The sequence below is a fragment of the Seriola aureovittata genome, chromosome 10, assembly GCF_021018895.1.
Source record: "Seriola aureovittata isolate HTS-2021-v1 ecotype China chromosome 10, ASM2101889v1, whole genome shotgun sequence".
Taxonomy (NCBI): domain Eukaryota; kingdom Metazoa; phylum Chordata; class Actinopteri; order Carangiformes; family Carangidae; genus Seriola; species Seriola aureovittata.
Window position 1 is genome coordinate 10,056,186 of NC_079373.1, and position 13,371 is coordinate 10,069,556.

A 13,371-nucleotide genomic window follows, 5' to 3' on the forward strand; every position below is an offset into this window, starting at 1 on the left:
GAAAGGCCCGGAAGATTTTTTTTTTTTGGTTGGATAATCCCTTCAAGCCTCCAAAAAGACCTCATTTACAGTTTTCTTTCTCCATGCTTCATCGCACTCTCCTGCTGTCTCTCTCACTTTCCCTCTATCACAATCTCTCCCTGCTGCCCACCCCTCCATCCGCACCCATTCTGTCTCTCTCTGCCTAACCCTCTGCGCATCGGGAGCAGACAGTGGCGCTTATTTCACTTGGATTAATCCCCTCTCACTTTCTTAAAGACTTCAATTACTGCCTCCTCTATTAGCGGCTCATCTCTGTTAATGCCTGTATCTCCCTGGCCAGGGCTTACACTCACAAGCATACAGAGGGACACACACACACACACACACACACACACACACACACACACACACACACACACACACACACACACAACACACACACACACACACACACACACACACACACATACACACACACACACACACAAAGAAATACACACATGCACACAGACAGCTTTGCACTTCCACAGATGACCCAACCCTATTTGCTATTTTTCTGCTATGCACACACACACACACACACACACATGCACGCACATATACAGGAGCAACAAAAAGGAAGGGGTTCTCAGTAAACTACACTAGGGCTAAAATCACTTGGGTGCTGATGAGCAGGGTTGGGGTGATACGAGGGAGACTAAATGAGCATAAGCTTTGGCAGACTCAGACATCTCGGCACAAAGAGCGCAGGGCACAAGTCATGTTAAATCTTCTCCCCCTCTTCTCTCCATCTTCCAGCTCTAATCTCCTCTCTCTCCTCTGTCTCTCCCCACCCTGTAAACTGTACCCACTCTTCCGATCTCCCTTGTTCTCCTCTCATTTGCTCTTTTTCCCTTCGTCTGATTCACATCCTTGACGACATGAACTGCGTTTGAAGTCGAGTTGCTCCCGTCTAACTGACGGTTGCAATTACTGACTCACCAGGACGCAGGATGCTGTTGTTTTTTCTTCTACAATGACTAAAAAGAGATGAGGTTCTCCAAGGTCAGATTGCAGCCACTTCACTCCACTGAGTGAAAACCGGGGCCCTTGTGAGGGCTTCAATTGGCATAATTACAATAATCACAGGTGACGGAGAGGAAGCCAGTGCAGATGTAGGATTCTCCATTATTTTCAGATTTCCATATTACATTTGTTTTATTTGTTACCTCGTTGTGTTTTTAAGTAAAGGTGGTAAAAGTAAAGACGAGACATATTTCTATTCACAGCAGTGAGAATTAACAAGTCTAGCCAATGTCTCAGAACATGAGGACAGGCTTATTTAGAGCACAGGTTTTGGCTATCTGTTTCTTCATCTCCGGGCTGCCGTTAGTTAGAGACAACACATATTCTACCACATATCATCACCCCTTCCTTGTTGAAGTTGAGTAAGTAATTTCATTGAAATATAAATTTGACCAAATAGCAAAAGAGAAAAAATCTTAAAAGCAGAAGAACAGAAATGAAGACCTGGCAGAGAGACAGGAATAAAGAGGAGAAAACAGGGCTAGAGGAGACGGTCAGGATGCAAGAGGGGAAGAGATATAGACGACTGAGGTCTCAAGGTTTCTTGTCGGTGAGTGATGAGGGATGGCAAGCGTGCTGGCGTTCAGCTAGAGAAGCAGGCTGGCTGGCAGACTGGGTGGGTGGCGTGGAGGTGGGAGAGTGGAGGCCACCCGTCTCTCCTCTGTTGCGCTGTGATCAGGCGTCCCTCAGGGAGCAGTGGCCTCTTTGAGTTATATGTCCCTTTAATAATCCATCTGGGGTGCAGTGCACTCGGCCAGGCCCATAAAGACCTGATTTATTCCCTTGCTGGAAATGAGGGGACCTGGCGATGCTGGGCAGAAAGCAGGGGCTGCTGGCCCTGCTGTCAGGAGATAGAGCTGATGGACGGCCTGCAGCGCCATTCAACACCCACAACCACTCCACCCTTTAGCACTGAGCACCCTTTCCTAACCAACCGATACGTCTCCTTATCTCCGAACTTGACTTGTCTCATCTGGGCTCATTAAGTCTTTTTATGGTTGCTCAGGCGGAGCAGAAATGTACTTCTGTTTCATCCTCATGCCTGTCTGTTCTTATACTTGCAATCATTTAAAACAGTGGCGGTACTTAGCATTTCGCTGTGTCATGCTTTAAAGCATCTCTAGGAGCCTTTCCAAACAATCTGGCAATGTGCTTGCTGATTGGTGTCACGATCTACTCCGTTGTGCTGTAGATTTCGTTCAGTTGCAGGAGTATTTGTCAGAATACCATTAGTTTTGTCTTCTGAATCCACAAATATCAACAAAATATGGGGATTTTCTGTGCTGGTTGTGGGTTGAAGTAAATGGGGTATAGATCAAAGCAAACTGGAAGGGAAGCTGGATGGGTGAATTGGAGGTAGAATGAAGGGATGGGTGGAGAAGTGTGCTGGCCCAGCAGAAAGCAACTGTGAGCGCTCAGGGGGGAGCCGTGTGTCTGGAACCAGGCATCCCTGGTTCCTACACTGCTAGACACACATGTACACACATAAAACCACAAACACACAAATCCAGCCTGTGCTTCTGCCTCAGCAGGATTTTAGGGGCACCGGAGTGGAAATATTAGAAGCAAACACCTGTCTCTGTGAACTTGTAGAGAGGCTTTCTGTTACTGAGAAGCAAAGTGCTGCATGCCAGATTTTCCACAGCGAGTTCAAGACTTATATCTTGCCTCTTCTTTCTTTATCCTTAAATCTCTTATTTACATTAGAATTTAACTGAATGATTTCTGTCTCCTTCCACCTCCTTATCATTCTAAGCTCAAATTCACACCCCAATGTTACCTTCTTTTTCTAACTCCTTGGCTAATCTGTCCATCTGTTCTTAAAGTCTTCACCCTGGCTGATCAGCCCTGATTGCCTTCTTATTCGAGCAGCCTGCCCGCTGTTTCTCTCCCTCCATCCCTTCCTTTCTCTTTTCCTTCTTCCTTCCCTCTCCTCCGTGGATCATAACCCTGCTTTAGATAGCTTTCATTTCTCTAGCTCTTCAAAGCTTGAGTCTTAAGCATATGAACTTCTGAAGTGGCTTGAGCTGGCCCTGTATCTTTTATTCCACTTTGAATGCTAATGCCTAGATTTGAAGTAACTTTGCTCAGAGCAGCTTGCACTCTCTTTGCCACTCTGCAGCTGAATTTGGGACTGTAGCCTATTTGATCCTGCTGGAAAGGAATCGTCGACAGGCCTCAGCCTCACCCACTGGTAAGTCTGCCTTTGTTGAGGGAACTAAGACAATAAATGTAATTCATGGATGGTTTTTCATTTTACGATTTTTTACTGAGATGGTTTCTGCTTCACACTTCTTTACATAGTAATACAGTGGTTGCACCACAGCACAGTTTGTTTAATGTCAAAGAAATTCTCAAGTTTCATTTTTATGTCAGGAGTCTTGCACAGTCCAGTTTCATGATATTTTTTAAAATCTGCACAGCTTTTTTGAAGTTGCATGTTCTGGTTTGGAAAGAGGAAGAGGAACTGACAACGGTGAGTCAGATCAGCATAGTGGAGAAAAATTGTGCTTATTGGAAAATCCACAAGAGACCAGAAGCGATCAGACTCATTTCTGTTTCTGTTCCTTCCTTTTCTATCATCTCTCCTCAGTCTCCTTTTGCCTTCTGTTGCCTGCGGCATGTTCATTTCTCATTTGTAATTCAGATTTTCTGGCGTAGTTCGGCAACAGAAAGAGTGTTGCGTTATTGGCCGTCAAAGGAATTAGCCTACAACAAGGTCGGCCATCCGTTCACATCTACTCTTTGCCCACTTTTTTTTTTTTGGTAATGATGTGTAATTACCACATCACCTCTACCCAACACTCAAATCACCTGCAATTTATGACCTTCAAGTTTCTCATTAACACTATCTCTTCAGCCCACCTATTTTTTCCCTCTGTCCTCACATCTCTCCTTCACCAATGAGACAATGAAACTGTCTTTACTGACACCGGTAATTTATAGCTCTACATTCCTCAGCTATCGCTACTATGTATCCTTTATCACTGTGACCACTGTCTATCCCTCATACCTGTACTTTCACTTGTTCACTACAGATTTTATATTTTACATTACCTCACTGCTAGTTTCTCTGCCCGCTCCCATTCACAACTTATATCCTCCAAGGCATCGTAAGGTCTAAATCTTTACTTTCCAGCTTGTCTGCTGTGAGTAGTTGTGTGTTAGTGTGATATTGCAGGGCCTTGGCAATGAACAACTAAGTGACTGTTGTTGGCTGCAGACATTTCATGTGCAGAGGGAGGAGACTCGGGCAGTGTGTCAGTGGTGGTGAGAGGATGAGCTCTCGGGCAAGGAGACAGAGGAGAGAAGCCTTGTAGCTAACTCTCTGTCACTCTTCCAGGCCTGACTGAGGGCTCTGTGCCCCATCTTTTCCAAGTGGCATGGAGCCATCAAGTTGAGCACTCTGCCTGGCATGTGCTACAATCGTCTGCAGTGTCTCCAATGACCTGCTAGGGGACATATTTGTAATAAAGAGTCCTCAGAGGCTGGGCACAGTGACTACTTTTTTTTTTTCTAGTAAAGATTAAGTATATTTTAAAGCTCAAATATTGTTGTTTTTACCTTGAAACAGAAAACCTTGAGAAAAAAAAAGCCAGCAGCAGCTAGTGTACTTCTCCACTTTTAGCATTAAAGTCAAATTTGATACACAAGGAGGAGTTCTTGAGTGAGGAGGAGGCTTCTTTCCTGTAAACAAGCAATTATACACACTCAGCATGCAGAGTGGGACTGCACTGTCTGTCAATAGCTACTTAAGGCTGTCACAGAAAGTGGATGTAAGAAGTGTTGGCCATAAAGCGTAAATCTCCGACAGAGAGAGGGGGGAAAAAGCTGAGTTTAGCATAAGCTGAAATTAAGCTGGCAATATAGGACATCCAAATATCTCTGGCTCTGGCTGCATCATTAGGGAGAGCCAAGACGTGCTGCAATGCCACTGTCATGAAGAAGCAGCATATCAACCATATTGTGTCATCCATATTCTGACTATCTGTGCATATGATGGACAGTAATAGGAGGATAGAAGGGGGAGGGTTAGCATATTTGTTGGTGCACATGTGCGCTTGAACATATATGTATCTGTGCAGGTATATCTGCCTGTAAGTGCAATATATTCACATGTTTGTGTCATAGAGGGGGAAGAGGGGAATATGTTTGTCATCCCTGCTACTCACCTCCTTGCTCACAGAGCTGCTGGGCCAGAGCATCCTTGAAAATAATCTGTCCTCGATGTGTTGCTGTGGCACTGAGAGAAAGAAAGAGAGAAATCAGGAGAGAAAGACAAAGAGAGAAGGAGCATTAACACAATCAACACTACTAGGAAAGTTAACTAGTCTGTCCTTAATATATGAAGATTAATACAGCATGGCATCATTTCCCACTAAACCAAAATGTGCTCTAGCATCCTACATGAACGCGGACATTTTCTGAGGTTCATTATGATGTGACTTTGGGGTGAAAACAAAAAGGAATATCCTCAGAGCCCTGTCAAAATGGAAATTTTAATAAACTAACTTCTCAGAGGCTATGTGGGATAGAATAATATTTACATGTGAATGACAGACATGACAAAACAGAAAGTAACAGTGAGGTAAGCTGACTACACATGCACTGGCTTATTATCTTATCTGGTGAGCAAAGTTGGAGGGCTTGTTTCTATGACTGCATTTTCTCTGACTAAAAGGATAATTGTAATGTTATTATCCACATATTGACTGGGATATTTCCTTATTCACGTTACTGTATCAATGACATAGCAAAACGTTTGTGCTCATACAGTATAAAATACTGTGGGTTATCATATATCTTCCAGTATCATCAGTTCCCTGCTCTACCATACTGCATTCGTGCATGCCAGTGTAAATGTAACTGTATGTTGCGTGCTACCGTGTATGTATAGAATGTAATATGAATTCCTTCCGGTGGCCACGAAATGCATTATTCATTTGAAAACGGAGAGATGTTTAAAAATCTAAGAGGGTGAAATGGCTCGGAGTGCAGCGGGATCTTTTACACAGATACTGAGACGTGCGCTACTGTGCTGGAGCCATGCAGAAAGAGATCCACTCTCATTTGCAATATCATAATGATAGTGGGAAATACGCATATTGAAAGAAGCTGCTTGAGTACAGGAATGTCATCTCTTCCAACAATACCAACAACAATAATAACACTGCTGCTACAACTACTAGTGACAATAAGCATAAAAACTAAAATAAAACAGTTGCTGTTATAATGTTCATGTAAAAACAGAGTGAAAAATAAAAGAAACAGGAGAGAGACTGAGGTGGAAAGATTACTGTGTTTGGAGGCTGCAATTTTCAGAGAGTCCTTGAAATGAGTTATTGGAAAAAAATGGTAAAGTTTTAGAGCCCTTTGTAGCTCATTCCAGTTAGTGGCAGCAGCAAAATGGTCTGTATAGTAGTGGACCTATGAAGGTGGCAAGAGAAGATGGCACAACAGTTTTAGTTGGATCGTAAAAGCTGTATTGCACCACTCCTCCAGTATAATCAGCGTTTTCCCCACAGAATACACAGAGGGAAAACGGTTGGAGTGGGACTTAGGTCAAAAACATAAAGAGGATAAATATCACAGCCATGACGTGTTTCCTCATTGGCTGCTTGAAGTATTACTGTGTGTCGATCAAGGAGAGTAGAGCAGTTGGAGTCTTGTCTCATCTGTCTGGCACTCAGACAACAATTTAATGTTGTAATTTGGCTTTGATATCATATCATCAGTGGCTTGCAAATCTGAGGGAACTCAGACTGAAACACACACTGGCACAGCTATGGCAAACTATGTGTGCCACCCACATACAGTGAGAAAGTCCCTTCAAGGGGCACTTGTGGAAATAAGAGGTCTCTGCCATGTAAGGACACACTTGGGTTCCTTACACTGTTGTCTCAGTGTTCAGGGTATTCCCAGGATCCAAAGGCATGACACAACATTTCTATTATCTAAGTGAAACAAATAGAGCTCTGGATAACCTCACTGTGATTTCAACTTCACTCTATGTCAACTTCAATGGGAAACATCCAGACAGTGTGCTGAGCCACACCCGGTCAACACACTGTACATTACACAGACTGAGAGGAGGAGAGGAGGATTAAAAATACAGAATATAGTAGGTATCTGAGTCCGTGAGCCCCACATCCATTTTACACTCTCTCTCCTTCTCCTGCTTCTTCATGTCTCTTTCGTTCTCTGCCACCCCATGTGGATTTTGCCTTGCACCTCCCAAACTCTGCCCTACTCTGGCCCACCATGCAGACTCAGGCCTTTTTATGGGTGCCAAGGCATTTACACGTTCATCTCAGCTCATGAATAATGAATAGGCCCCTCATTAATTAGTAAATAGCTCCAGTGCATGTGCAGAGCTGAGGAGAAAACATACATAATTACACTCATATTTCAGAATTGGGCGAAAACTAATTTGAGTTTGGTATTTATGAATAAAAGATGGTGCGTAACGAACAGCGGGTGGGGATGTAGGAACAAGGCCGTTAAATATTTACTAAACACAGTCTCAAGTCAAGTTCACTAAGCAGATTCTGTTAAGTGACGGGGGACAGGGGGCTCTATCAAGTAGCAAATTTGACCTCACACACATCTTATACACACACTGAACACACACACGCACACATCTGTGAAAGCAACCCTCTGTCAAGACAGGTAATGAAAAAAGTCCTGAAAAGCTGACAGTAGTGGAAGCATGCTGCATCCACACAGACATGGGGGGGGGGTTGCGTTGGTGGGGGTGCGTTGTTTCATGGACCGGTGAGACAGTGAAATATAATCCAGGAAGCTGAGTTGGAGGAAAGAGCTTTTTACATCAACACAACGTGAAAAGTATCAAAAGTAAAAGTACTTATTATACAGCAGAATGGCCAGTGTCAAAGGTATATCATATCATACTGTATATTATATTTTTTCATTATTTCTACTGATGCATTAATATGCAGGAAGCATTTTAATGTAACTCATTGAGGTGTAGCTAGTTTTAACTATTTTATAGACTGTTGACTACTTTAATCTGAAACAATGCGCTATATTTTATAAACTGATAATATATTTTGTTGGTAAAATCTTAATTAATCTGCAAAGCAAATGTCCAATAAATGTAGTTGGGTAAAGAGTTCAATATTTGCCTCTGAAATTTAATGGAGTAGAAGTATGAAATAACATAAAATGGGAAAACTCAAGTACAAGCCTCAAAATAGGACATAAATAAAGTACTTGAGTAATTACACAGAGGTGTCTTTGAAAATTCCAGACAAGTATTTGTCTGTTTCTAATGATGTTGTTTTCTTCACCTTCAATAAATACAAAGGCAAAACAAATGTCAGATGAGATAAATTCAGAGGGAAATTCAGTGCTATTCCCTTGAAATTGTGTGTATGAGTGAGTGGTCTGATAGTGTGCGACTTAATAACGTGTATGTCATTAAAACAGTAGCCAGGAGAGGGCATTTAGTCTGAGCTGGAGAGTGTGTGATCGGCGCAGCGCGACGCCAGCGTCTGTCCTGCCGTCACACTCCAGTGGCTCCTCAGCGTGTGTCTCTCATTACCATCTCCACTCTGGGAGCCACGCACACACGCACACACGCACGCACACACATACATACATACATACACACACACACACTCGCACACACACACACACACACGCGTGCGCACCCAGAACAGCGTGGATACACACAAAACATTTATTGAACATCTAAATGTTAATTTGACTTTCTTTGGGGGGGAAAAAGCAATTAAGGACCTAAATGTGTTGGTTTTTTTTTTTTTTCCTCCTTTCTCTCTCCTCTGATTCAAACGAGGGATCATTCATCTTGTGTCATCCTCTCCCCTCTCATTAGTCTGGGGTGCAAATCTGAGAGATGGGGAAGAGAGAAGGATTGAGGAAGATGGAGAAAAAGAGGGGGATTGAGAGAGAGAGATGGATGAATTGGGGGGGAAGGGAGAGTTGGGATTTGGTCAGAGGAAATAGAGATGGGGGTTAGATGGCCTTGTCTTCAAAGTCCACAATCTGGTGTCAAATAGCGAGGCATACAAGAAAAGGCAGGAATCCACACACACACACACACACAACACACACACACACACACACACACACACACACACACACACACACTCCGAGCCATATATGAGCTTTAACATGTATGCAGATGGACAGGCTGTCACTCAAAGAGCTCCCAAAAGGGCCCGGAGTGGGTAATTACCAAGCATGTCTTCCATGTTAGATTACATGTTGCTGTTGGCCATAAGTATCCCCCAGGAGCCAGCTTGACAGCTCCCTGCTAAACACACACACACACACACACACACACACACACACACACACACACACACACACACACACACACACACATACACACACACACACACACACACACACAGTGGGGAACCCTGACAGCTGATTTACCCTAAAGCCATATACATGCAGTTAAACATAGCTACTGCAATCTTAAAGACAGGACTATGCACTGAATACTGACCACACAAACAAACTTTTGTAAGAGTTTCTTTTTTTTCCAAAAGGCCAGAAAAAAATGATTTTCTCTCCCTCCACAAAGTATTACATCTGAGGGCAGAGGACACACACATTGCCTCGCTCTTCTTCCCTCGTTAGACGACACTCCCTTCCCATTCTCCTCAAATCCCAATTAAAAGCTCATTTTCTCTCCCAGCTCACTAGGCCTGTTGGTAATCATGATTAATATGAGGAGTTTCAGTGGGGTGCAGTTCCAGTCGCCAGCACTGATTTGGTGCATTTGGACCAAGCCCTTAAAATAATACACCCTAATTGGTTGATTTATCTTCGGCGGTGAGGACCAGCTGTGGTTATGGCATCGCAATCAGGGACAACGAGTATAAGAATGGAGAGGCAGAGAGATGGAGAAGTAAAGGCAGGACAATGAGAGAGGCTGAGCACGCATTCAGTTCTCTCCAGAAGATCACTGTTCAGGAGCTTGGATGAAATGTAAAGTAGGTTTTCTTTGATTTCATCCCAGATTTGACATTTTCATACCCATCAGGACCTGAGAAGGTGTGACTGGCTTTGTGAAATCACATTACTCCCTCCCCCCTCCCTCTGCCCCTAAATTAATTAATTGAAAAAGGCTCCTGGAGAACATGCAAATTTAATGAAGCTCCACAGAGGAGGGATTTGGGAGTTGTTTGGCAAATTACCTGCTTGTTAGCACAGGGTCATAGAGAGTTACGGCTCCGAATACAGCCAGAAGAAGCACAGTTATTGCTCAGTATACAGCCAGGAGAAGAGCAATTGACCTTGACTACTGTTAGTGAGTAATAATTAGGGGGATTAGGAAAACAACAGTTGTTAGGAGTAAATATGTAAGGAAGAAGCAAAAAAAAAAAAAAGCTGCTTATTTTCAGGCTCGGGCAGGTAAGAAGTGATTTCTTTCAGTCTCGAAAAAGGCTGCATGAAAAACTGGATATTTGACAAAATCAGCCTTTTTTAAAAACCTTTGTCTTCCTTCCTCAATTTGTCAGCAAGGGTCAGATTAGGACAAGAGAGGGAGAAAGGGAAGAATCTAATGTATTTACCCAGAGCAAAGAACAGACAGATGAATCCCTGCAACAAGTCATGTCTGTTATTTATCTTGTCAGTCACAATGGAGCGCATTTGAGGGGAACAGACAGCGCAAAATGTCGAGCAATCATTTCACACAAAATACATCTGGAGCAGACCCCCTGTCCCTTGAGCATGGTTCATTTTGCTGCATTTAAAATGAAATGCTTTTCTTTTTCAATCTCCATGCTCTATTTCATCTAGAATTGATAGGGAGGTCACCGTATCAGCAGGTGGGACGGCAACCTCCTGATGAGACTGTGACTCTGGTGCAGCACATATGTGATGCGGACAATTTATGGCAGTATTGATCAGAGCACTGATGTGTACTATGCATGTGTCTGTATGCACTGGTGTGTCTCTGTGTACACAGGTGTATGTATCTAATTACAGAGGTCACGGACTGTCCCATGGGAAATAAGACACTATCATGGATGCAGAGACCTTTAGGATAAACGGCAACAGGAGCCTGGGTTGTGATCCGTTGAGGAGCGCAGGAATGGGTTTGCCTCTTAAAGGTGATGATTTACTGTTAAATTCTGAAAAAAGTGACACATTTTGAAAGTTTAGGAAAGGTTAAACACATGAATATGAGAGATATAGGAGTTGCTGTCCTATGTGAATGTGTGATATATGAAAATTGGAATTATATGGATGGACTGTGTCAGATTTGCAGCTCTGGTCAGATTGTGGAGCAAAAAAGTGGATGGGATTTATGTGCTCTGTCATCTTTCGCATTACTCCCTCATATTTCTATATCTACAATGCCAAAAATGTGATTGCCTTGAACCAATCATTCATGTTCCCTGGCTCAATGTCTACGGTGAATCAGTCACACAGCCAGAGGCCAGTATGGAGCTTTAATGATGAGGGGAGCTCATTAACCAGTGATTTTATGTTGAGGCAGACTCCAAGATTGACTTGAATAACAGCAAATCAATGCAGAAGACTAATACCAGGAGAAACTAGGAGCTGGGTGAGATAGGTCATCTGTCAGCCTGATGTTTGAACTCTGACCTTTGACCTCTGATTAATACAACAAGCTGTCTATCATTCTCCTTGTCAGGATCATAAAATGGAAAGTCCAATCCAAATTTTAATTGATCACTTTATTCTGTGATTGAAATGCCATGTTTCTAAAAAGGACATCTGCCCCAGACGCTTCTGTGAGGGTATAAATATTCACAGTTTTCAGCGCCCTGAATGATCTCTAGTCGGTGGGCTCTTTTTAGCAGCACACCTAAAAGCAGGAGCACATCTGCATTACAGCTAAGTCTACAATAATTGCTACCTGCTACATCTTTTGAGAGCTATGCCCTTTCTACAAAGACCACACTGTTTTCACATGCAGAAGTGGACTGTGGTGAAGTCCACCACATATGTGCTATACAGTACAAAAGTGTGTGTTTCACAAACTTCATGCTCACACAGACCTGCCTCCTCAAGGCAGATGGCAGTATCAACAACTCAACAACACCCGGCATAATTACAGCACAGGAACCATTGCTTTTCAATTACAGCTAACAAGACAAGGGAGTATTTGAGCACCCACCTGCCCTTCCTCACTCCATTTCTCTTTCTCCCACTAATTGCTCCAACAAGTGGCTTCAATCTGTCTGGGACTCCACAGATAAACCACAGGTAGCAGTGATGCGTAGAGACAAACAGATACATGGGCAAACAAATGCATATATATATATATATATATATATATATATATACTGTATGTATATACTGTATATACACACATACATATATATATATATAAACATATATAAACACACACATACACAGCATGCCATGACATACAGGAACAGTGTGCCATTAGGTCTGCAGGCACCCGTCTCCACAGGGGAACACTTTGGAAAGGGGGGGGGGGGCTCACATCCAGTAATTAAAGCAATCTCCAACCCAGCAGCTGTCTGAGTCCCACAGGGAGCCAGTACAAAACACTACAGCTCAAAAACACATCCCACACACACACACACACACACACACACACACACACACACACACACACCAACACACAAGGATATGTTCATTCAGGGCTGCATGGGTGCATAAAGCACCAATACAGCACCCATACTGAAGCAAGAGTTATGCTAAAGTTGTTTGAATATTATTTTTCTCTGAAGTTAGCTGTAGTTAAATATAAAACCCCATACACACACGCACATACACATACTGCACAGACACAGACACACACACACACACACACACACACACACACACACACACACACACACACACACACAATGCACCGACTGCCTTGAGGCTGTAAATGAAGCAGAATAAAGGCAAAGAAAGGAACAGACACACCAGTGCATCTTTGCATTCACCAGAGGAAGCTATTAACCATTCTCACCTCTGCTAAGTGCAGCAAAGCATTCAGTACATTGTGTGGTGTTGTGGAATGTCATGTCTGTGCAAGAAGAATAAAAAGTGGGGCACAACTGTGTTTTATGCAATCATTAAAGCGTGAGTTGGTTTGTATTTTGTGTAAGACAGGGTTTTCTCTTTGCCTACATTATAGATATGCGTAGTGTATCCTATTAAGGTAACAACTGATGGTTACTTTTTAACTATAGAATTTTTATTACAAATTGTTGTTCAGTCATGACATAAAGAAGTGGTTTCCAAGAGACCAATGCAACAGCTTCAAATTACTTGGTTTTTGACAACAGCCCAAAACACATATATGTTCAATTTACACTGATATAAAACAGAAAA

The 13,371-nt window shown here is 42.9% G+C and overlaps 1 protein-coding gene across 4 annotated transcripts in view; it reads right to left on the reverse strand.

Moving 5' to 3' along the window:
• reln (reelin) overlaps positions 1–13,371 on the reverse strand; it is a 92,673-nt gene that overhangs the window by 40,419 nt on the left and 38,883 nt on the right. For all 4 annotated transcript variants that reach the window (XM_056386800.1, XM_056386798.1, XM_056386799.1 and 1 more), the window contains exon 4: positions 5,220–5,290. In XM_056386800.1, the coding sequence (XP_056242775.1) occupies positions 5,220–5,290 (71 nt within the window). The remainder of the gene's footprint in view (positions 1–5,219; positions 5,291–13,371) is intronic.